Source organism: Aquarana catesbeiana, linkage group LG01, assembly GCF_042186555.1.
Source record: "Aquarana catesbeiana isolate 2022-GZ linkage group LG01, ASM4218655v1, whole genome shotgun sequence".
NCBI classification, from domain to species: domain Eukaryota; kingdom Metazoa; phylum Chordata; class Amphibia; order Anura; family Ranidae; genus Aquarana; species Aquarana catesbeiana.
The window spans coordinates 64,438,572-64,464,374 of record NC_133324.1 but is presented as its reverse complement, the minus strand read 5'-3'; the positions used below and the strand labels follow the sequence as shown (position 1 = coordinate 64,464,374).

General features: G+C 44.7%; 1 protein-coding gene across 1 annotated transcript in view; it reads right to left on the bottom strand.

Moving 5' to 3' along the window:
• Positions 1-1,389: 1,389 nt before the first annotated feature.
• Positions 1,390-25,803, bottom strand: part of ACAA2 (acetyl-CoA acyltransferase 2) — a 36,839-nt gene continuing 12,425 nt past the window's right edge. The window contains exons 4-10 of the mRNA XM_073619587.1: positions 23,920-24,036; positions 22,630-22,777; positions 18,616-18,791; positions 14,831-14,960; positions 6,536-6,606; positions 3,389-3,543; positions 1,390-1,995 (exon numbers count right to left, since the gene is read on the bottom strand). Coding sequence (XP_073475688.1) covers positions 1,911-1,995; positions 3,389-3,543; positions 6,536-6,606; positions 14,831-14,960; positions 18,616-18,791; positions 22,630-22,777; positions 23,920-24,036 — 882 coding nt within the window. The 3' untranslated portion in view covers positions 1,390-1,910. The remainder of the gene's footprint in view (positions 1,996-3,388; positions 3,544-6,535; positions 6,607-14,830; positions 14,961-18,615; positions 18,792-22,629; positions 22,778-23,919; positions 24,037-25,803) is intronic.

The following is a 25,803-nucleotide window of genomic DNA, read 5'->3' as shown; positions in this document are numbered from 1 at the left end:
ATATTCCATTAGTTGGCTATTTATCAGGTCTATCAGGCAGCAGAATGCAGCAGGCTTACAATGTTGCTGTTTATTTCAAGGCAGTGATTTAACATGGTCAGTCTGCAACAGAAGTGCTGTTATCGGCAGGGTATCCAAATAAAAAAAAAAAAAAGAGAAAAAAAAAAAAAAAAAAGGCAACAGATTCATAAACAGGGATACACTGCCAAGCCTTGAAGACTTGTCGATTTAAAAAATAGTGAATTCTCTTTAGTGTGGCCCCTCTGGCTATTGGCGAGGGATGCAAGGCACTATGGGTCGTGTTCTTAAAGGAGAAGTTCCCTCCTTTCTTGCCCCTTTCACCCAAAGACCTCCTCCCCTCACTCCGATTTGCTGAGCGGTAAAAATCTTTATCCCCAAGCATACGATTCCTGATGTTGTGGCTTACCCATAAGACTCCATTCACACTTGTACGACTCCAAAAGTTGCATCAACTTTGGAGAACAACTTTGGCGCAACTTTGGATGGGTGCAACTTGGGATACCACTTTGGTTTTGACCAGAGATGATGGACAGCTGTTGCACACACGTTGCCTTGTATAAACAGTCAGGTGTGATTTTCATGCAACTTTTGTGGGTTAACATTGAAGTCTATGGCCTTCAAGTTACATGAAAGTCGGACCAAAGTAGTTCAAAAACTACTTTTGAAGTCGCTGCGACTAAGTCGCACATATGATTGGAAAACATGGGGTACGACTTATCATGCAACTCTGATGTCCAAAGTTGCATGACAAGTCGCACAAGTGTGAATGGTGTCTAAGCTGTACCATTGACATCTATTGAGATTTTGTCTAAGGCAGGCCATTGATTATGGAATTTTCTTTCCTTCCACCATGGAGGGGAAATGGGAAGAAAATTGTGTTGATGCGGGGGAATCAAGCAGTCAGTGTTGATGGGGAAATCCCTCCTGCAGTGTCATTACTGCAGCAACACAATGATAAGAGTTGCCAGCTTTAGCTGGCGGCAGGAAAAAAAAAAAAAAAAATAGATCGACTTGTGTACAAGCAGAGTGGCTATACATGGATCGAAATTCGGCTTGTCCCTGTTAGACCAGCCAAATTTTGATTCACGTTTGGTCGGCTAAACACTCAACCATAGACTTGGACATGCACAATATAGTGGCTCCATGAACAAACAGTGTACAGCCTTGTGGTATAGGCTGCAGAATCGGGACATCAGGATTGGCTGATCACAGGTAAATATTCTTACATACGCTGGAAGGGGAGGGGGATTTAAGGGGGCCTGTTAGCAGGAGGTAAAAGGAAAGTCCCCCTGTCCCTTGATAATGAAAATAGCTTTGCAATTCCAAAAACTGTTGAACGCATTAAGATGGGGTCATTGAAATTCCTCATTGAAATTCTGATCTCATTTTTTTATTTTGTTCAAAATTCTTCACAGGTGGCATAAAGATCTTTAAAGGGCCAGTCCACCTCAATGGATTTTTCAGGTCTGGGTAGTCACTGGAGGGTTGACTCACCTACTGGCTTCTTACATCCCTCAGGCTTCCATGTAGGAGTTTTACAAACCAAAAATAAATTTAAAAAAATGCAATAGGGTCAGTGAGACCATCTTTGAATGGAGTTGTAACTTTAGGTCACTCTGTTGGCATCACAGAAAGATATAATTAACCAGAGAGAGCTTCAACCCTCCAGCAGCTAATCAGGACTGAATTACTGGCTTTGAGCAGAGAGTCTTTTAGCATCACAAGGATTGTCATTTGTTCCAGCTGGATGAAGTGCTAGTATGAGTGATACAAAGTTCCTATCCGAAGGGACTAATAATCCAGCATTGTGTGCGCTTCCCACAGACCCTGACAGAAGAGTTTGCTGAGAATTAACATTATTAAATACATTTCCGTTGTGCTCTTCATGCTTAGACCACATTCTCCAGAATGATGGCGATACCCTGACCTCCTCCAATACAGGCCGATCCTACTGCGTATTTACCACCACGGCGTCTGAAAAAGGGGAAAGAAAACAAAAATGATTAAAAAAAAAAAAAAAAAAAAAAGTAGTCTAATCCCTGGTTACATAATGGCAGCATGCATGGCACAATACACCACTATGGGGCTGGACTGTCTGCAGCCAGAGAGCAGAGCTCAGTAGGAAAGGGCCCTCCTTGGCTGCTCATTTTTGCTCCACAAGCATTTCTGCAAGTCTTTCATTTAGACTCCTTTCACACTGGGGCAGTTTTCAGGAGTTTAAGCACTAGAAATAGCGCCTGTAAACTGCCTCCAATGCTGCCCGAGTTCTTTCACACTGGGGCGGTGCGCTTGCGGGACGTTACAAAAAGTCCTGCAAGCAGCATCTTTGGGGCGGTTCGCCCATTGAAATGAACGCGACAAAAACGCCCTGCCCATTGAAATGAATGCGCCTGAAAAGCCCTTCCCAAATCGCCACAACACGGGCATTTTCAACCCCTTCTTTGGGGTTAAAAGCGCCCTGCTAGCGGCCGAAAAGTACCGCTTAAACAGTGGTAAAGCACCGCTAGAATGAGCGGGGCTTTACCGCTAATGCAGGGGCGGCCCCAGTGTGAAAGGGGTCTTAGAGAACAGGATGAGCTTTTAAGAATCAGCAACCATCACAACCATAAGCCGGCTCTTGACACGAGAACGCCAGGAACAGTTTTCTCCCTGCATCCGCTATCAAATTTAAAAACAGCATGCGAGGCTCCACCCACACAGCCACATCATTTGTTCATTCACAGTTCCGAATGAATGAAATATAACTACCGTCAGCCACCACAGCAGATGGCTTGTAGTTCTGAATGAACTGTGAAGGTGTTGATGAGCGCTCTCGTAGTTCATTCACAAGCCTTGCAGCTTTCAACGGACAACCAGTATGAAAGTACAGGAAGAAAGCTGCAGGGCTTTTCTGCAGAAGCTTAACCACTGCACCCAAAGATCCACTGATCCACTGATCACGGGTGCAATGCCTTCCAGGCTCCTGCAGGAAAAAAAATAAAATAAAATGCACATTTTTTTCCCTGCAATAATATGTGCATTTATTTTTTTTCTTGAAAGGTGAACTTATTCTTTACAATATTGGGACATCTAAAAGCAGTCCAATATAGGGATGAGGAAACCAGCAAACAATTGACAACAGGCCAAAACATAAACAGGAACTGTAGACCGCTTGCAGCTCAAAGAGCCTCCTGAAGGACCTACCACCTGAAGCTGGCATCAGAGGAGGTATAAATGTCCACCTGATCCTGTCGGAAGCCTTGCAAATCTGGGCAACTGAATATGCATTGCATAACACAATTGAAGATGTATACATTAAAACAGAGAAGTGACAGGGGACTTGATGTATAGGAGGCACATTTATACAACGCTGATGGTGTAGCTGTACCTTAGTTCATGAGTAAGATGAGCTGTGATTCGAGAACCAGATGCAGCCAGAGGGTGGCCCAGAGCTATGGCTCCTCCATCCACATTAGTCTTCTCAGGATCCAGGCCTAGAGCCTTCTCCACCGACAGGTACTGAGCAGCAAAAGCCTCGTTCACCTGGGGACATAAGTCATTAGAAAGACATTAATCCAGCAGAATGGACTTTACCACAAGTGACTCCTACCTTTTCCAATGGCTGGATACACAGCCAATGTAAAACCCCATTTATGGGATAAAATAGAGTATTGTTTTAAACCACTAAGACAATCTGCACCTTTACCAGTAAGGAATGTAATAAGTGCATAGTGCTCAGAGGGGTATAGATGGAAGGAGGGCATAGGTCTGCAGGATCTTGGTTGGGTCATAGAGGGACAAGGCTTCAGGGTGAGGCACGTGAATTAGCTGGAGGTCGGCTGCAATGGACTAGGTTGGTTAGAAGCAGCAGTAAAGTTGGAAATCAGGAGTATAGGGATGAAAAATGGGGGGGGGGGGGGATGTTATTACAAGGATGTTGGAGGATAGCTACTGATTATTAGATGTGATGCACCACTCATATTTTGTAAATATTTTATTATATATCTTTTCATATGACAACACTGAAGAAATGACACTTTGCTACAATGTAAAGTAGTGAGTGTACAGCTTGTATAACAGTGTAAATTTGCTGTCCCCTCAAAATAACTCAACACACAGCCATTAATGTCTAAACCGCTGGAAACAAAAGTGAGTACACCCCTAAGTGAAAATGTCCAAATTTGGCCCAAAGGGTCAATATTTTGTGTGGCCACCATTATTTTCCAGCACTGCCTTAACCCTCTTGGGCATGGAGTTCACCAGAGCTTCACAGGTTGCCACTGGAGTCCTCTTCCACTCCTCCATGACGACATCACAGAGCTGGTGGATTTTAGAGACCTTGCGCTCCTTCACCTTCCATTTGGGGATGCCCCACAAATGCCAAATAGGGTTTAGATTTGGAGACATGCTTGGCCAGTCCATCACCTTTACCCTCAGCTTCTTTAGCAAGGCAGTGGTCGTCTTGGAGGTGTGTTTGGGGTTGTTATGTTGGAATACTGCCCTGCGGCCCAGTCTCTGAAGGGAGGGGATCATGCTCTGCTTCATTATCTCACAGTACATGTTGGCATTCATGGTTCCCTCAATGAACTGTAGCTCCCCAGTGTCGGCAGCACTCATGCAGCCCCAGACGATGAAACTCCCACCACCATGCTTGACTGTAGGCAAGACACACTTGTCTTTATACTCTTCACCTGGTTGCCGCCACACACTCTTGACACCATCTGAATCAAATAAGTTTATTTTGGTCTCATCAGACCACAGGACATGGTTCCAGTAATCCATGTCCTTAATTTGCTTATCTTCAGCAAACGGTTTGCCGGCTTTCTTGTGCATCATCTTTAGAAGCAGCTTCCTTCTAGGACAACAGTCATGCAGACCAATTTGATGCAGTGTGCGGCGTATGGTCTGAGCACTGACAGGCTGACCCCCCACCCCTTCAACCTCTGTAGCAATCATGTCTATTTCCCAAAGACAAACTCTGGATATGACGCTGAGCACATGCACTCAACCTCTTTGGTCACCCATGGCGAGGCCTGTTCTGAGTGTAACCTGTCCTGTTAAACCGCTGCATGGTCTTGGCCACCGTGCTGCAGCTTAGTTTCAGGGTCTTGGCAATCTTCCTTATAGCCTAGGCCAGTGGTGCTCAACCTGGGGGTCGGGAAGTTCCTGAAGCCCGCACTGCTCTCCCAACTATTTCGCGGCCACCCAGCAGGGCTTCCCTGGAGCCTGCAGCCGCCCACTTAGCCTCTTTGCAGCCACCCATTCAGTTCACGGCATGGCTGGGGACAGAGACTAGAGGTCAGCTGACTGGTGAGGAATGTGAAGTGGGAGGGGCTGGAGGAGACCCAATCTCCTGATTTCGGCATAGGTGTCACTGCTGCGAGACACCACAAAGTCGGAGACACAGCGAGTAACACTACCTGTGATTATAGTAGTAATTAAAAGTCCCCACTACAGTTCTTAGATCAGCAGATGACCTAAGTTGCCTGATCAGAACTCCCCCCAGCACTACCACTCATCCCCCACACACACACACACACACACACACACACACACTAAGGAGTAAGAGAAGGAATAAAAATAAAGAATACATGGAAGGGAGAGGAAAAGAGGGGGAGGAACAAAGAAAAAAAAAGGGAGAGAAAGAATAAGTGAAAAAAACAAGAAATACGGCAAGAGAGAGGAACGGGGGAATAAAAACAAGCTCCACTCACAGTCACGCCCCGTCCCTGTGTTATGTCCATCATAGGGCGGAACTGGGCGTGACTGAGCAGAACTAGCGGAGCACACTCGGCTATGTATGTATGTATGTATGTATGTATGTATGTATGTATGTATGTATATCTGCGGTTGGCGCTTGCTCCGCTCACAATCAGCGGGGGGAGGGGGATCGGCGTATAACACGCACCCACGATTTTCCCGATTTTAAAGGGGTAAAAAAAAGTGCATGTTATACGCCAATAAATACGGTATATTTTGTTTGTGTGCACTAAAATAAAATTTCAGTGCATTTTTTTCCCCCTTAGCTGGAATTGAAGTAGACAAACAAATTAAGAGTCCATCTAAAATCTACATGTTAAATCTAAAAACTATGATATTCAAAGGGTGACACCTCTGCTGCACAATGAACAGTGGGGTATCTCTGTATAAGGAAGTGGCAAGTCAATGGATCTATTGGCGGGATCAACAGGTAATAGAACTATGTCACTGGAAGGACTGAGAAAAACAAAAAAGACTGTTTAAGGACTGCATAACAATCTTTGCTGGAGGCTGGGTTCAGACCGTAGCACGGAGCGGCTCACAGCAGGGGTCCGATGTGTCTCCATTCACCATTTCAAGTCTGATTTCAGCCCGAATTTTTGACTGAAAAAGACCAGAAGACTCACCGGAGCCGCGCCAGAGAAGAGTGAACCGGCTCCATAGAGAGGCGTTCACAATCTCCTGACATGCAAATTGGATGTGGGGTAACCCGCATCCAATTTGCAATAGTGTGAACCCAGTCTTAGTCGATAAGTCCACTTAATGTAATTTTTACCTCCACAAGATCCATGTCCTTCAGGGCTAGGCCAGCTTTCTTCAGTGCTTCAGTAATGGCAGGAACGGGGCCTGCAAACAGAAATCATCCTTGTAAAAAACAGAAAAAGAATAGTCTACATCATAAGTCAGCCAACAAGTTAGCAGACAAACCTTTAGGCCTGACAGCTCCCTAAGCAGAGAGCTGAAGACTGTCAATCAGCATCTCTCCGCTCAGCCCCCTCCTCGCTCACTGGAGAGCTGAGCTATGAAGGGGCGGGGTGGGAACGGCCAGCTCAGGCTTTCAGCGACTCGCTAAGAGAGGCATCAGTCCAGGCACCTGGCGGATCCAGACTTTCATTGTCGCGATGACTCAGACCCTGGACTGATTTCTGCAACGTCAGCAGAGAGCGGACTTCAGTCCGCTCTCTGCTGAAAACGGGTCTTAGGAGTGCAAAACGAACTGTACTCCTGGGAGCCATAGGAGAAGTCCAGCCAAATGAGCTTTGTCTATACTTCTCCTTTAAAAAAAGTTATTGTAAATGATCATCTTGCAAAACAAACAATTCAGTTTAAAATAGAAATGAAAGGCAAAAAGCATTTGTATATAAAATATACACGGTGTGCTCTCCCTGCCTAGTGTGGTCAGTTTTTATTAGGAAAGCAGAGGGACTGGCAGAAACACCAGGGATTTCACACAAATGAAGCAATACAAAAGAACAGGATACTTTCTGATAGTACAGCAGGCTCACATCAGGAATATGAAATGCTGGGGGTAACAAAACGCTTTATTTTCATTTATTTTTTTTTAAACTCAGAAGTCTTTTAGTTAAAAAAAAAAAAAAGAGGAAGGGGAAGAAGTGTATACACTCTAGAGAAGTACCACATACATAAGATACAACCATCCAATTACCCAGCAGCATCCCCACGGTACCCAATCACCTATACATTCTGTTTTTGTTGGCAGCTTATACCAGTGTCTTACCGGCACTACAATCATATCTCTACTTCACATGCATTTACAAGATTATATGCAAAATTAAGTCAACAGGTGATAATCCAGGTGTGTCCAGCCACGGCGACCACACCGCCTGGAACTTGTGCCGGCATCCCCTATGTTGGTAACAAACCTTTAAGTCACAAACGTTTAGGTTTACCTTAGGCCTCATGCACGCTGGGCATTAAAAATTGCCACTTATTCGCATATATGTGAATCAGATGCTTTAACCGCATCCGAGTCGCATAAAATGTGAACCGGACAGTCTTTCAATAGAGCCAGTTCACACATGTCTGGGCGGCGGTCCATTTTTTAAAAGGGTCCTGTGCAATTTTGGATCAGCTTCTAACTTCAGCTTGTTCAATGAAGCTTTGACAATAAAACCTGGAAGCTGATTGGGTTCTATGCAGAGCTGCACCAGATTTTGCACTCTCCAGTTTTAGTTCTAGTTCACGTACACACACACACACGCTTTTCCATTTTTTTGTTGTTTGCTTATATTAAAATGCGTGGGTGCTTAGTCCATCTGGGCAGATTGCTGATTACACTACCCATGTGGTATATACACTTTTGTTTTTCATGTGTTATAATAAGATATACTGAATTATGATGCATGTCTTTATTCATACAGTTAGACTGGTTTTCTCTTGTACTACACCTTAGTGTGTCCTGATGAAGTGGACCAGTGAAACGCGTTGGCACACAGGGGCTCACTCATCTGATATTATGTAACAAACATTTCTGAAAGTATTTGTCCCAAATTCTACATATATGCGAATACATGATTTTTAATTCTCATGTTTTGCCTTTGCAAATCTTTATGTACAAATAAAATATAGATTTTTATACAATTTATGTGGTCCAAATTGCCTCTTAAGTCCAACCCCTTAGTTCTCCTTTAGGTTTAAGGCAAATAGACTGTGCACTTTGCAAAGTTGCTCCAGAGCTTAGTAAATGAGGTAAAGCTTCACTTTGCAAACAATACCCAATCACATGCAAGGAAAAAAACACACACACACACACACACACACACACACACACACACACACACACACACACACACACACACAGATTGGATGATGGAAGTCAGCAGAGCTTCTGCTCATTTACCAAGCTCTGGAGCAACTGCACATGCAGAGTGTAACTGCACGGTCTATTTGCCTTTAGTAAATTAACCCCAATGCCTAAATGTGAAAATGCTCCGCTACATGCATTTCATGGTATTAAACTTTAGGTCTGAATGGAGTGTCTAAAATGGTAATTAGGCAAAAGCGTGCAACCATTCAAAAAAAAAAAAAAAAAAAAATCAACTTAAATTTTCCCATGCAATTTTATCTGGTCAGTGTTGTATAAAACATCTAACTACACTTGCATTTGAGGCCTAACTGACAGATCTTTGTGGATATTCAGTCAGTCCATTAGATCCTGTATATGTATAGTGTACATTGCTGAATGCTATACACATCCTCATAGCTCAGGGTTGTGGAATGCCACAGACAGACATTTCTTTATGTGTGGGAAGTGATTCTCCATGCAGCACAAGAGGTTCTATGTTCTCAGAGAATGTATAGAATGTACAGATGGTGAAGACTTTACAGGCAGTATTTTTTATTACACACACACACACACACACACACACACACACACACACGGATGGACTGGCCATCGGGACTACCGGGAGATTCCCAGTGGGCCGATGGCTCAGTATGGGCCACTTTCACTTTCAGGCGCATCTGCGGTGCGCGGCGATCTACCCGTCAACAGCTGGCGCCTGACGGGTAGATCGAGATTAGCCAGCATGCAGAGTAGCGCAGGGAGCTTCTGTAGTAATAAGTTCTCTCTCGTGTCATCACGCTGTTCTCTGGCGGCCCCGCCCCCTCCTCTCTTCTTGTCTATACCAGATGATCCTACAAGCCAATTGGTATAGACGAGAAGAGAGGAGGGGGCAGGGCCGCCGGAGAACAGCATTATGACACGAGAGAGAACTTATTACTACAGAAGCTCCCTGCGTTACTCTGCATGCTGGCTAGTAAGACCCCACAATGTGCCCTGATGATGTGCTATGTGCCCCGCTATGTGCCCCATCATGTGCCCCGCTGTGCCCCATCATGTGCCCCGATGTGCCCCATCATGTGCCCCGATGTGCCCCATCATGTGCCCCGATGTGCCCCATCATGTGCCATGTGCCCTAATGTGCCATGTGGCCTGATGTGCCATGATGTACCATGTGGCCTGATGTGCCCCATGCCCTGATGTGCACCATAATGTGCCCCATCATGTGCCCTGATGTGCCCTGTGCCCTGATGTGCTGTGTCCCGATGTCCTATGCCCTGATGTGCCTTATGCCCCGATGTGCTTTGCCCTGATGTCCTGTGCCCTGATGTCCTTTTCCCCCTTGTGCTGTGCCTCAATGTCGTGTGCTCTGATGTTCTGTGCCCTGATGTGCTATACCCTGATGTACTGTGCCCTGATGTGTTGTGCCCTATTAGCTGATGTGCTGGGCTCTGTACCCTGATGTGCTGTGCACTGTACCCCGATATGTTGTGCCCTGTACGCTGATGTACTGGGCACTGTACCCTGATATGTTGTGCCCTGTACGCTGATGTGCTGGGCACTGTACCCTGATATGTTGTGCCCTGTACGCTGATGTGCTGGGCACTGTACCCTGATGTGTTGTGCCCTGTACGCTGATGTACTGGGCTCTGTACGCTGATGTGCTGTGCCCTGTACCCTGATGTGCCTTGTGCCCTGATGTGCCTGGCTCTGTACCCTGATGTGTTCTGCCCTGGGCCGGTCTGGATGAAGTCCAGGGCCACATTTTTGTCCCAGTCCAGCCCTGCACACATACATACATACATACATACATACATACATACATACATACACAGTCATGGCCGAAATTGTTGGCACCCCAGAAATTTTTCCAGAAAAAAAAAAAAAAAAAAAAAAGGACGTATTTCTCACAGAAAAATATTGCAGTACAAAACAAAAAAAAAAAAGAAAAAAAAAAAAAAAAAAAAAGCAAATTGGACATAATGTCACGCAAAATTCCAAAAAATGGGCTGGTCAAAATTCTTGGCACCCTTTCAAAATTGTGAATAAATAAGATTATTTCAATATAAAAAAATCACACCTGAAAGCAGATAAAAAGTAGAGAAGTTCACTTAGTCTTTGCATTGTGTGTCTGTGTGTGCCACACTAAGCATGAACAACAGAAAGAGGAGAAGAGAACCAAAATATAAACAATCTCAAGGTTACAAGTCCATCTCCAGAGATCTAGATTTGCCTTTGTCCACAGTGCACAACATTATCAAGAAGTTTGCAACCCATGGCACTGTAGCTAATCTCTCTGGGCGTGGACGGAAGAGAAAAATTGATGAAAGGTCGCAATGCAGGATAGTGGATAAGCAGCCCCAAACAAGTTCAAAAGAAATTCAAGCTGTCCTGCAGGCTCAGGGAGCATCAGTGTCAGCACAAACTATCCATCAACATTTAAATGAAATGAAATGCTATGACAGGAGACTCAGGAGGACCCCACTGCTGACACAGACATAAAAAAGCAAGACTACAGTTTGCCAAAATGTACTTAAGCCAAAATCCTTCTGGGAAAACGTCTTGTGGACAGATGAGACCAAGTTAGAGCTTTTTGGTAAAGCACATCATTCTACTGTTTACCGAAAACGGAATGAGGCCTACAAAGAAAAGAACACAGTACCTACAGTGAAATATGGTGGAGGTTCAATGATGTTTTGGGGTTGTTTTGCTGCCTCTGGCACTGGGTGCCTTGAACGTGTGGAAGGCATCATGAAAGCTGAGGATTACCAAAGGATTTTGGGTCGCACTGTAGTGCCCAGTGTCAGAAAGCTGGGTTTGAGTCCGACATCTTGGGTCTTCCAGCAGGACAGTGACCCCAAACATACGTCAAAAAGCACCCATAAATGGATGGCAACAAAGCGCTGGAGAGTTCGAAAGTGGCCAGCAATGATTCCAGATATAAATCCCATTGAACACCTGTGGAGAGATCTTAACCACTTCAGTACCCGGCCATTGTCAAATGACGTCCACAGATGGGATCTCCCATCCTGGGTGGACGTCATATGACGGCCTGGGCTTCCCAGCCGTCTAGGGGGCGCGCGCGCGCCGCTCGGGACCCCGTGCGTGTGCCCGGCGGCCGCGATGTCCGCCGGGCACCCGCGATTGCCCATTAACCGGGCCGGACCGTGGATCTGTGTGTGTAAACACACAGATCCACGTCTTGTCAGTTGAGAGGAGACCGATCTGTGTTCCCAGTACAGAGGAACACCGATCAGTCTCCTCCCCTTGTACGTCCCCGCCCCCTACAGTTAGAATCACTCCCTTAGGAAACATAATTAACCCCTTGTGTCCCCCTAGTGGTTAACCCCTTCCCTGCCTGTCACATTTATGCAGTAATCAATGCAATTTTATAGCATTGATCGCTGTATAAAATGTGAATGGTCCCAAAAATGTGTCAAAAGTGTCCGATGTGTCCGCCATAATGTCGCAGTCACGAAAAAAAAAATTAAATATTCGCGATCGCCACTATTACTAGTAAAAAAAATAAATAAATGAAAAAAATGATTTTTTTTTTTAAAAATGCCATAAATCTATCCCGTATTTTGTAGACGCTATAATTTTTTGCGCAAACCAATCAATATACGCTTATTGCGATTTTTTTTTACCAAAAATATGTAGAAGAATACGTATCGGCCGAAACTGAGAAAAAAAAAAATTGGGATATTTATTATAGCAAAAAGAAAAAAAATATTGTGTTTTTTTCAAAATTGTCCCTCTTCTTTTGTTTATAGCGCAAAAAATAAAAACCGCAGAGGTGATCAAATACCACCAAAAGAAAGCTCTATTTGTGGGGAAAAAAAGGACATCAATTTTGTTTGGGTACAACGTCGCACGACCGCGCAATTGTCGTTTAAAGTGCGACAGCGCTGAAAACTAAAAATTGGTCTGGGAAGGAAGGGGGTGAAAATGCCCTGTATTGAACCGGTTAAAATTGCCGTTAGGAAAAGGCGCCCTTCCAATAAGAGACCTGGAGCAGTTTGCAAAGGAAGAGTGGTCCAAAATTCCGGGTGAGAGGTATAAGAAGCTTATTGATGCTTATTAGGAAGCGACTGATTTCAGTTATTTTTTCTTAAGGGTGTGCAACCAAATATTAAAGTGGGGTTCCACCCCAAAAAACAAAAATACCTGAAAAATTCTAAAAAAAAAAAAAAATTTAGATATTTTTTTTTTTTAACTTACTTCTAAATGCCTGTTGCTAGGTGGTCCCTCGTAGTCTGCCTCTTCCTTTGCCTGGGCTGGTGACATCACTTCCCCCCTCAGCACAGGAAGGGCTCGGCTCTGCTCCCTCCCTCCTGTCAATCATCTGGGACCCAATTACAGGTCCCAGGTGATTGAGCGGTCAATAACGGCGCACGGTGCCGCTCGCGCATGCGCAGCGGGTGCCAGGCTGTGAAGCCACATCCCGGCACCCACATTTGAAATGCCGGCGCCGACGAGTGGAGGGGGGGGGGGGGGGGACAAGTGGGGCTTCGATCCACCGCATCGCTGTACCCTGGGACAGGTAAGTGTCCAATTAAAAAAGTCAGCAGCTGCAGTATTTGTAGCTGCTGACTTTTAATTTTTTTTTTTTTAATGGAGCCCCTGGGTGGAACTCCTCTTTAAGTTAAGGGTGCCAAGAATTTTGACCAGCCCGTTTTTGGAGTTGTGTGTCATTATGTCCAATTTGCTTTTTTTTCCCCTCCCTTTTTTCGTTTTGTTCCAATACACACACAAAGGGAATAAACATGTGTATAGCAAGAACGTGTTACTGCAATACTTGTCTGTGAGGAATACTAATATATATATATATATATATATATATATATATATATATATATATATATATATATATATATATATATATATATATATATATATATATATATATATATATATATATATATATATATATATATATATATATATATCACACACACACACCAGTCCTGTCTGCATTATTATTTCTTCCCCCCCCTTTATTTTCACCTAGTGATCCTGCTACACTTCCTGTCCTACGGTTACAACACTCAGTCCTTTCCTGCCTCTAACACCCTCCCCCTCTCCTCCCCAACTTAGGGTGAGCTAAAAAAAAAAAAAAAAAAAAAAAAAAAAGGTTGTACATACATGTTCTATTGGGGTTGCATGGACCCCCCCCCCCCCCTTTTTTTAAATCAGTGCGATTTGCCTGCGTGTATACAAAATTAACGGGCACAAATAGCACTGCAAAGAATTGCATGTAATTTTAACAGGCATGTGGTGCAATTCCTGTCCGAATCGCATGTGGTTTCCTGCACCGCTCCTGTGTGAACCCAGGCTAGTCATAGTGATTTTAAGCCCGAATTCACACAGGAGCACGGCAAACCTCCCTGCATGAAGAGTTCCACCAGCTCTGGCTCCCATCCGATTGTGGACATCTGCAACTATGGCTTGGGCTACTCCTGCCTCTCCCATGGCTTTGTTCCCCACATTTACAGCAGCCCCCCCCCCCCCCCCCCCCCCCGCCTCCAGTGGTTTGAGTCATCCACTGGACCCTCTCCCCATCGCTCCCCCACCCCAGTCCCGATGTACCAATCTGCCATGATCCCCCGCTGTCAAATGCCGAAAAGCCTCTTCACTGGTCCTTGGTTTTGAAATCCCCTCTGCTTTCACTCTTCTGACAGTACGGACTAGACGGCTTCCGATCGGTCAGCCCCGTCCATGTGAGCCACTGGAGATGCGGAGAACAAAGCCATGGGAGAGGCAGAAGGAGCCGCAGATGTCCATAGTTGGATGGCAGCCAGAGCTGGTGAAACTCATCATGCAGGGAGGTTTCCTGCACTGCTCCTCTAAGTTTCACTATGACAAACCTGGCTTCACACAGGTGCATTGGGGAAACTACATGCGAATGACACCGCATTCCTGTTCAAATCGCATGCAATTCATTTTGTATGGATGCAAATCGCACAGCAAAGTATCAGTTTCGGGAGCATTTTTCATGAGCACTCATGAAAATACTCAGTATCGGCATCAATACCGATATCAGTACATCCCTACCTTATACTATCTTATTAAATTATCAGAAATGTCAGTTGTCCAGTGGACTTAGGGAACGGACTCTAGTGACCAGTGCGTTTAGCAGAACTGGCCCTGGAAAATTGTCCAAGCTACAATTACAGTATAAGAAAAAGAAAAGGGTTGGTGAAAAAAATATAAATAAAAAAGCAGATGTCAGAAAAGGAGGAAGATAGTGTGAAGGTTGTTCCTTACCGATGCCCATAATCTTGGGCTCACACCCGGAAGCATGATAGGCAACGATCCTGGCAAGTGGGGTGAGCTTGTGCTTTGTAACGGCTTCTTCACTGGCCAAGATGAGAACTCCGGCTCCATCGCTGATACCCTGGAACAAAGACAATATAGTTCAGGACAAGGGGTTTGTGACCTGCCATTTAAGTCCTATATGCGATTTTATTTTTAGATCAGGGTTTTCAGAGGAGTGTAATGCAGAAGTTATGTCGATCTGACGAGATCGAAGGCTCCACTAAACCACAATGATTTTGTTATGTAAAGATGGCCAAGTACAGCAAACATTCAACAATTAAAGTGTTATTAAACCTTGGTTTTTCTTTGAAATTAAAATAACCAACATGTCTATATTTACCTGCTCTGTGCAATGCTTTTGCACAGAGAAGCCCCGATCCTCCTCTTCTGTGGTCCCCCGCTCCAGGCTCCTCCTCTTCAGCAGGTGCCCTCACGGAAAGACACTTTCCATGGGGGTCACCCGTGTGTGCTCACTCCCGAGCCATCCATTGACACAGGGCAGGCGGCCCGGCCCCGCCCCCCCACTCGCGTGTCACAGCAGAGGCAGCCAATGGCACCTGCTGATATCAATCAGCGAAATGAGAAGGGAGATAGCTGCTCTCGTGCATGTTGCTGGATCAGATCGGACTGGGGGGGGCAATAGGGGGTTCGGGGGAGAGCTGCAGCACAGTTTTTTCACATTAATACATTCTAAGAAAACCCTTAAGGCTTTAGAACCACTTTCATTTGTCTGAGGTTTGACCAAAACAAAAGTAAATGCAGTTTGGATGGTTTGCAACGCACTGACATCCTTGCTGCTATAGTGCTATGTGTTGGGTGTTCAGTGTGCCCCTGTACCTTTAAAGAGGGGTGGGCTCCTTCCAGGATCACCTGCCCTCTGACCATTTATTAAAATTCATGTGCCCTAGGGGTGTTGAAAATAATTCATAAATCGATGCATTGCGATTCAGCCTTCAACGATTCAGCATTAATGCGGAGAATGGCTGAATCGATGACGTCATCCCCGCGCGCCTCTGTCATAGTGCTCCCTTCCCTCTCTCCTCCTCGCCTGTCATGGAGCTTGCACCTGAAATACCCAGGACGGCTGCTCACCATTGCCTGGATCACACACAGTGAACATCTCTCGCTGTGTCGCGAGCCTTTGATATGAATATCCTGGCACTCCTCTCCCTCTTCCAGCGGCCACTCTAACAAAATCCCACCTCCTAGACTGTCATAGGCGGCACACTGATTCAATTTCTCAGAATTGGATCAGTGTGCCGCCCATCACAGTCTAGGAGGCGGGTTTGTTACAGTGGCCGCTGGAGGACGGGCACTACGGGATATTCATATCAAAGCTCTGTGACACAGCAGGAGATGCCCCCTGTGTGTGATCCAGGAAATGGCGAGTTTTCAATTGACGGGTACAGTCAGCGAGGCTGCAATTATTGATGGGCACAGCCTCATTTGATGGACACAGTGAGGCTTCATTTGATGAGGCTGCACTGATGGGTTTTTGATGAAAACCTTGGGCAGTAATCGTGATGCATTGTGGAATCGAAGACATAATCAGAATCAAATCTCGAGACCAGTGAAGATGCACAGCTCTAATGTTTCCCCTCCATCCCCTGGCGAAAAGTCCCCCAACAAATGTTTGATGGAGCATATACACGGTCGGACTTTCCGCCAACAAGCTCACATCCCACTTTTGTTGTCAGAAATTCCGATCGTGTGTACGGGGCATAAGGGAAACGTTCCAACTTTGAGCTCATCGCCAATTCCTTGCTATGGTATTATCTAAAGCTACTATATATGGTTTTTCCAAACACGCTAAGGTTTATTTCTGACTGATGTTATGTACCGTTTGAAAATTATGAGTATACTCACGTCTGTTCATTTACTTTCCTGAACACTTTGTCAGATTTGTTATCCTCCATAAATCCAATAAAGCTGATTATCAAAAAAAAAAAAAAATCATCATGCATGTGCTCTCATTGTGGAGACTCACAGAAGTTAGAAACTACAGAAAATGGGGTGCCTTGACAGGGCCCGTAGCTTACGCATGTATTTGCAAGTGTGTGCAGACTAAACCCGTTTCTAAAGCAGAACTCTGGGGGGGGGGGGGGGGGGGACACTTTTTCCAGGTCCTTGTTGCTGATCTCCTACCTTCGCCGACTATGCCATCCATCTTCTTCTGAGCTCTGTAATAGACTGCTGATTGTCAAATAAAACCATCACTGCCCTGTGATTTCCAGTTTGTAAGACCCAGTTGTAGTACTCCATCTGTACCATGTGATTAGTTGTGGCCAATCACAATAGCAGGCACTGAATGAATGGATTACATTCAGAAAAAGCGGTTGCTTATAACAGTGGTTATCAGCGTTATAAGTGATCAGTGTGTAAATTATTTTTTTTTACATTACGGTCACCAGTAAGTGTTCCTGATCACCGCCACACCAGTTATATGTGACGCTGCCTAGAGGAAGGCCCACTTGAGTGAGGCCACATGTGGGTACACATGGCAGTAAGGGATTAACAAATGCTGAAACTGGGCTTTACAAATGCCTAATAACGCAAAGTGAAGCAGAACAGTAAGGGAGACGAGTCAGCCATCGACCTTTCCTCACCAAGGTATAGATCAGATCAGCATGTGGTTTTGGTTTGGGGTCCAGTGACAGGTATATTCAGGAAGCAATAGTGATGCAAGAGGGGGGTGGGCAATCCAATAACTTTCTTTCATATAGGAGTGTCCCATGTTTTGGGGGCTTGGGGCACCCAACCGGAGGCATAAAATGTACACCCATTCCCAGGTGAAGATTTACCAATCCTGTTACACAGTATTGATCAACTGGAAAGGATTAACAAATAAGCAATTTTATTGCAAGTGGCCAATAGAGACTTATTCTATACAAACTTCACACCCAGGCACTTATAACTAGAGCCATGTCATTGCTTTCCATCAACTAAAGCTACTCATTGTTTATGTGCTCTCGTTTTGTTTAACTGCACTTTAATATTGTTTAGTCTCAAATACTTAAAGTGGTTGTAAAGTCAGAAGTTTTTTTTTTATCTTAATGCATTCTATGCATTACGATAAAAAGCCTTCTGTGTGCAGCAGCCACCCTCAGCCCCCTCTAATACTTACCTGAGCCCCATCTCTCCCCAGCGATGTCCACGAGTGCTTCAGCCGTCCAGGACTCTCCTCCTGATTGGCTGAGACCCAGCAGCGGCACCATTGGCTAACTGAGATTAACAGCAGTGGGAGCCAATCAGGAGAGAGGGGGTGGGGCTGAACCAGGCCCCGTATCTGAATGGGCACTGGGAGCCTTGACTGAGCTCCAGTGCACCCATAGCAAGCTGCTTGCTATGGGGGCACTCACCAGGAGGGAGGGGCCAGGAGTGCTGAAGAGGGACCCGAGAAGAGGAGGATCTGTGCTGCTCTGTGCAAAACCACTGCACAGAGAAGGTAAGTATAACAAGTTTATTTTTTTCTCTAAAAAGTCTTTACAATCATTTTCATTTTTTGTTGATAACGCTGACTCCATATTTATAAACTAAATCAAAAGGAATGATTTACTAAAACTGCAGAGTGCAAAATCTGGTGCAGCGCTGCACAGAAAGCAATCGGCTTCCAGGTTTTATTGTCAAAGTTTAATTGAACAATCTGAAGTTTTTAAGCCGATTGGCTCTATGCACAACTATACAAGATTCTGAGTGCTCCGGTTTTAGTAAACGTCCCCCAAAGTGTTCCTTACCGAGGCGTTCCCAGCAGTCACCACTCCATCCTTCTTGAACACCGTTGGCAGTTTGGCCATCTGCTCCAGGGTAGTCTGGGGTCTCGGGTGCTCGTCTTGCTCCATTTTTACAGGTCCTTTCTTCGTTTTTAAATCAATCGGGGCCATTTCTGCAGTGAAGCGCCCAGCGTCCTGAGCTAAACAGATGACAAAGCCAGAGGGTTACACTACGGGAGGCAGGAATTGCAATAAGACAGTCCCTAATGCACAGAATTTACACCACTTTGGTAAAAGTTTGTAGACATTTGACTAGAACACATCAGTAAAATAGTACATTACAGAGGACTTCATATTTAATACCACCTGGGTGATGCCTGGGAATCAGCTGATGTTTTAAAAGCTGAACTCCAGGCAAAACAGCTGTATATGCAGATGTAATACAGTGCTTTGAAAAAAGTATTCATACCCCTTGGAATTTTCCACATTGTCATGTTACAACCAAAAACATAAAATTTATTTTATTGGGATTTTATGTGATAGACCAACACAAAGCGGCACATAGTTGTGAAGTGGAGGGAAAATGTTTTTCAAAATGTTTTACAAATAAAGATCTGAAAAGTGTGGTGTGCATTTGTATTCAGCCCCCTTTAATTCGATACCCCTAACTAAAATCTAGTGAAACCAATTGCCTTCAGAAGTGACCCAATTATTAAATAGAGTCCACCTGTGTGTAATTTATTCTCAGTAAAAATACAGCTGTCCTGTGAATCCCTCGGAGGTTTGTTAGGGACAAAGTTGTGAAGAAATTTAAAGCAGGGTTAGGTTATATATATATTTTTTTTTTTTTTTTTTTTTTAAACCCAAGCTTTGAACATTTCACTGAGCACTGTTCAATCTATCATCCTAAAATGGAAAGAGTATGGCACAACTGCAAACCTACCAAGACATGGCCGTCCACCTAAACTGACAGGCCAGGCAAGGAGAACATTAATCAGAGATGCAGCCAAGAGGTCCATGGTAACTCTGGAGGAGCTTCAGAGATCCACAACTCAGGTGGGAGAATCTGTCCACAGGAAAACTATTAGTTGTGCACTCCACAAATCTGTCCTTTATGGAAGAGTGGCAAGAAGAAAGACATTGTTGAAAGAAAGCCATAAGAAGTCCAGTTTGCAGTTTGCAAAAAGACACAGAAAACATGTGGAAGAAGGTGCTCTGGTCAGATGAGACCAAAATTGAATTTTTAGGCCTAAAAGCAAAAAAACACTGTGTGGGGGGAAACTAACACTGCACATCACCCTGAACACACCATCCCCACCGTGAAACATCATGTTGTGGGGAGGATTTTCTTCAGCAGGGACAGGGAAGCTGGTCAAAGTTGATGGGAAGATGGATGGAGCCAAATACAGGAGAATCTTAGAAGACCTGTGATGCCGAGTACACATGAGCGGAATGTCCGACAGAAAAAGTCCGATGGAAGCTTTTCATCGTATATGCCGATTGTGTGTGGGCCTCATCTGACTTTTTTTTTTTTTTTAGAAAATCCTGAGGGACTTAGAAAGAGAACATGTTCTAAATATTTCCGACAGAACCAATTTCTATCGGGAAAACCGCTCATCTGTATGCTGTTCCGATAGACCAAAAACGACGCATGCTCTGAAGCAAGTACAAGACGGAAGCTATTGGCTACTGGCTATTGAACTTCCTTTTTCTAGTCCCGTCATAAGTGTTGTACGTCACTGTGTTCTGGACGGTCGGACTTTGGTTTGACCGTGTGTAGGCAAGGCCGCTTGAATGGAATTCGGTCAGAGAAACCTTCGGAGTTTATTCCGATGGCAAAACTGGTAGTTTGTACAGGGCATTGGAGTCTGCAAAAGACTTGAGACTGGGGAGGAGGTTCACCTTCCAGCAGGACAATGACCCTAAACATACAGCCAGAGCTACAATGGAATGGTTTAGATCAAAGCATATTCAGGTGTTAGAATGGCCCAGTCAAAGTCCAGACCTAAATCCAATTGAGAATCTCTGAGACGCTCTTCATCCAATCTGATGCGCTTGAGCCATTTTGCAAAGAATAGGCAAAAATGTCTTTCTAGACGTGCAAAGCTGGTAGAGATATCCCCAAAAAGACTTGCGCTGTAATTGCAGTGAAAGGTGGTTCTACAAAGTATTGACACAGGGGGGCCGAATACAAATGTACACCACACTTTTCACAGATTTGTAAAAAAAAAAAAAAAAAAAAAAATTTATAATAATAAATATACACATATATATATATATATATATATATATATATATATATATATATATATATATATATATATATATATATATATATATATATATATATATATATATATATATCCATTTATCATTTTCCTTCCACTTTGTGTTGGTCTATCACATGAAATTCCAATAAAATACCGTATTTATCGGCGTATAACACGCACTTTTTCCATCCTTAAAATCAGGGGAAAATAGTGGGTGCGTGTTATACGACGATCCCCGCTAATTGTGATCTATCGGCAGCAATCGCCGCCGACATTCACATAGCGTGTCGTTTTAAATATGGCGCCGCGGAGTTCGGAGGGACTCGGCGGAGCTGAACGAGCGCCGCCGAAATCACAGTGACTGCTCAGAGCCAAGATACACATAGTCGAGTGTATTCGGCTCTTTCCGGCGCCGCTCACAGTCACGCCCAGTCCCGCCATTGGACCTGTGTTATGTCCATCATAGGGCGGGAATGAGTGGCGCCGGAAAGAGCCGAATACACTCTCGGCGGCGTTCGTTCAGCTCCGCCGAGTCCCTCTGAACTCCGCTGCGCCATATTTAAAACTACATGAAGCTATGTATATGTCGGCGGGCATTTTAATGTAAGTTTTTTTTTCCTTAAACTTCCCTCCTAAAAGTTTTTTCCTTAAAATTCTCTCCTAAACTTGGGGTGCGTGTTATACGCCGATAAATACGTTTATGTTTTTGGTTGTAACATGACAAAATGTGGAAAATGTCAAGGGGTATGAATACTTTTTCAAACCACTATACTAAATATATCTATCATTTACCTGCCAAAAGATTTGCATTTCTGCCCATCCAGTCCTGAGATTTACACAGTCCTGCTCACCCAGCACACAGAAAGATACTGATATTTCTCCACTTTAGGTAACAATTACAAGTCCCTCCCTACACCCTGCCACCCTTTTCTCTCCCACTATCAGCAAGCCAGTTAGGCAGGCCATAGATGGTGCAAATTTCTTTCCTGCAACCAAGAGTTGCAGGAAAGAAATTTGCAAAATTCCCCCATCAACACAGACAGTGCTGAAATTCCTGCCGAGACAGTGGGGGTCATTTACTAAAGGCAAATTCACTTTGCACTACAAATGCAAGGAAAAAAAAAAAAATGCATTTTAGCTTGCACATGATTGGATGATAAAATCAGCAGAGCTTCCCCTCATTTCAGATCTACAGCGACTGCACTTCCAAGTGCAATTTCAAGTGCACTTTTCACTACAAGTGCAAAGTGGATTTGCCTTTTGTAAATAACCCCCGTTGTGTTCTTCGGGTGGGTGAAGTTGTCCCCACCAGAACAGTGATCATTTTTAGCGGCTATAGTAGCCACTAGCGATAATTGCAAGTAAATCCGGCAGGCTAGTTGCATCAAGTTGATCGATCAACTTGGTACATTCAGCCTGCCCATACACACGGTTCGAATCTCTGGCAATTCCTGCTGATCCGCCCATTATTCAAACCGTCTATGTTCAGGCTTACACTGCAGTACATTTTGGCTCATTGTGTTTTGAGCTTTGCTGTACAGACTAATACATTTTCTGCATTCATTTTGTGCTCTTTATATGTCCCTGGAGTTCAGGTTTAAGTATCAGGAAGAGAACTTCATTCTACTTTACACTAAACACATTCTAGGGTTAACCTATACTAGTGCAAACCACTCTTACCAGGCCTGACTGAGACTGAAAGCCCCCTTGGCTGAGATGGCAGACTTGGTCCCGTCTACAAAACAAGTCGGTTTCTCAAATTACTCACCGGCTTTCCATCTCTGTTGGCTCCGGTAGCCAAAGTTGTCACATTCCTGCCGGGAGATTCCATATTTTTCAGCCAGGTTCTCAGCTGTGATTGCCATGGGGGTCTTTATCATGGAATCAGTAAGGCCAGCCCAGAGAGTATCCTCCATCTAGGGGTGAATAGAACAGTCAGTTACAGAGAGTTATGAGCGCCAGATTTCATTTTCACCAAAACCTCCAAACCATGGCAGTATATGGGGGGGGGGGGTGTACTGTATGCTGTACACCCCTGCTCATGTCACTGGCTCATTTCTTTTATTACAACATTGGGACTAATCATGTGACCAGAGCAGATCAAACTCAGGAGAAAACTTGCTAAAAAGCCCTGCTCAGGCCATTCCTTTAAACCATCTGCCAGTATACCTCTACAATCACACCCAACATATCACCCCTCCCTATCAACCCACCTACAATCATATCACCCCTCCCTCCACATCAACCCACCACCATAACACCCCTACAATCATATCACCCCTCCCTCTGCATCAACCTACCACGATAACAACTTTACCACCAATATAACACCCGTCTCATCATATCACCCTTCCCCCCACATCAACCTACCGCTATAACACCCATCCCTCCATCATAACACCCCTACAAACCCATCCCAACACATCACCCCTCCCTCCACATCAACCCACATAACACCCCTACAATCATAACACTCATCCGATCATATCACCCCTCCCTCCACATCAACTGCTTTGTCAGACAGCAAATTTTTCTGTCTCCAAACACTCTGAGGTCCATCTAGATCCAGCGATGTTGCATTGGCAGAGACAGCAGCGCGGCGACATTGGCTGGCTGACTGACATTGACAGCAGCGGAAGCCAATGAGGACAGAAATGGGGCGGGGCCAAAGCTCAGTGTCTGAATGGACACAGGGAGCTGTGGCTCGGCTCGGGTGCCCCCATACCAAGCTGCTTGCTGTGGGGGCACTCAATAGGAGGGAGGCGCCAGGAGCACTGAAGAGTGACCCCCAGGAGAGGAGGATCTGACCTGCCCTGTGCAAAACTACTTGCACAGGGCAGGTAAGTATGACTTTTTTTTTTTTTTTTTTTTTTCTTAGTTTAAAAATAACAAACACCAAACACACACTTTAGTATCACTTTAAATCCCTTACAGCAACCAGTTATATTCAAAACTGATGGAAAATTACAGAATATCATTGGTTGCTGAAGGACAGTACAGATAGTTCTCAGAGATGCAAGTCCAGTGTTTGTCAGACTCTCCCCAACAAAGTCTGTACCTTGAGATCCACTCCCAGCTTGGTTCCAAATCGGATATTTCGCACAGTATAAGGAGACTGGCTCATGCTCTCCGACCCTCCGCACAAGACGATCTCTGACTCTCGTAAGGCGATTTCCTGGGAAAAGTAAACAGCAGAAGACATTTTGTGATTGAATCTTATCAAAAGTGGCCTTTCCATTTCAACCTGCAATCAGTCCCTAATAAAAAACAAAAAAGTTGCTTCCATGCAATATGGTTACACGTGGAACATTCTGTAGGCAAATATTGTTCTATCAGAAAAAGTAAAGCTGTGCTTTAAAAGCAAAACCCCAACCAAAACCTTTTATTTATTTTTGTATAGAGTGGGAAAGGGTTTAAAGCCTCTGGTAGGTATTGCTGTCCTTATTGAGAAGATTTCCCCTCACTTCCTGCAGGGGCACATCTCTAATGGGAAGGAGGAAAGCAGGTGGGGCCGAGCTGCTGAGTCTTTGGTTTGATAGAAGAGAGACCGACACAAGGAGCTCAGCTTAACCACTTAAATCGGTTGTAAACGGACACTGAATTTTTTTTTTTTTTTATAAAAAAAAACAACACACACACACACACACACACACACACACACACAACTCTCCCACTGCCTATAAAAGTGATCCCGTGGTGAATCTACCACTGGGACCACTATTATCAGATGCCGGATCGCCCAATGTAAAAATAAAAATTACAAAAATATAATAATAATAATCCGAGGTCATGGCAGCTAGCTGCTGCCATAATAATATAATGTCAAAGTAATAACGTATATACATACAGTGGGCGGTCCGGAAGCGTTTTTTTTTTTTTTTAAAGTGATATTAAAAGGCGGAGTATTTCTTCTTCTTCTAAAATAACAAACATGTTATACCTACCTGCTCTGTGCAGTTGGTTTTGCACAGAGCAGCCCCGATCCTCCTCTTCTTGGGGCCCCCACTGGAGCTCCTGGCCCCTCCCTCCTGCCGAGTGCCCACATAGTAAGTAGCTTGCTATAAGGGCTCCCCGTCTGTCCATTCAAAGAGTGCCGCTCAGCCCCGCCCCCTTCGCTCAATGGCTTAGAATGCTTGAACATAAAAAACCTTGAGCCTTTACAACCACTTTAAACCCCCCACCCCCACCCACCCGCATTTCTGAGTGCTCTGACATGATAGCTGGCACAATGCAGTCAGATCATCTGTGCAGAAAAGTTGCACATGAGAGGCATCTTTTTTGTTAACTAAGTGCTTTGGCAGAGTTACACTTTAAAGCGGAGCTCCACTCAAAAGAGGAGGCTCCGCTTGTTTGCCTTCTCCTCTCTTCCCCCCCCCCCCGCCCCCACTTCCGGGTAAGATCGCTGCAATAGTTGTGCAATCTACAAAATTTCCAGCCCTCCTCCTTCCCTGCCTGATGCCTTCTGGGAGACACGCAGGTCCCAGAAGACAGCAGGACCATTCAGAAAAGCGCAGCGCGACTCGTGCATTAAGAAACACGCTGTGAAACCGCAAGGCTTCACTTACTGTTTTCCTTAGTGAAAAAGACCGCACCTGCAGCCAATGGACGAATATTGTCCTTATATTAAAAGTTAGCAGCTACAAATACTGTAGGAGCTGACTTTTAATTTTATTTATTTATTTATTTTTTAATGCACAGGCTGGAACTCCTCTTTAACTCCTTCCCGACCAGCCGCCTCAGCTGTACTGCGGCAGGCTGGCTCCCCTGGGCGAAATGACATGACCTTACGTCGCTTCGCTCTTTGACCACTAGGGCGCCAGGAACCCGTGATCGCTCATGACAGAGTGAGAACCAGGATCTGTGTGTGTAAACACACAGATCCCGGTTCTCTCAGACGAGAGGAGACAGATCGTGTGTTCATACCAAGCATGAACACCGATCT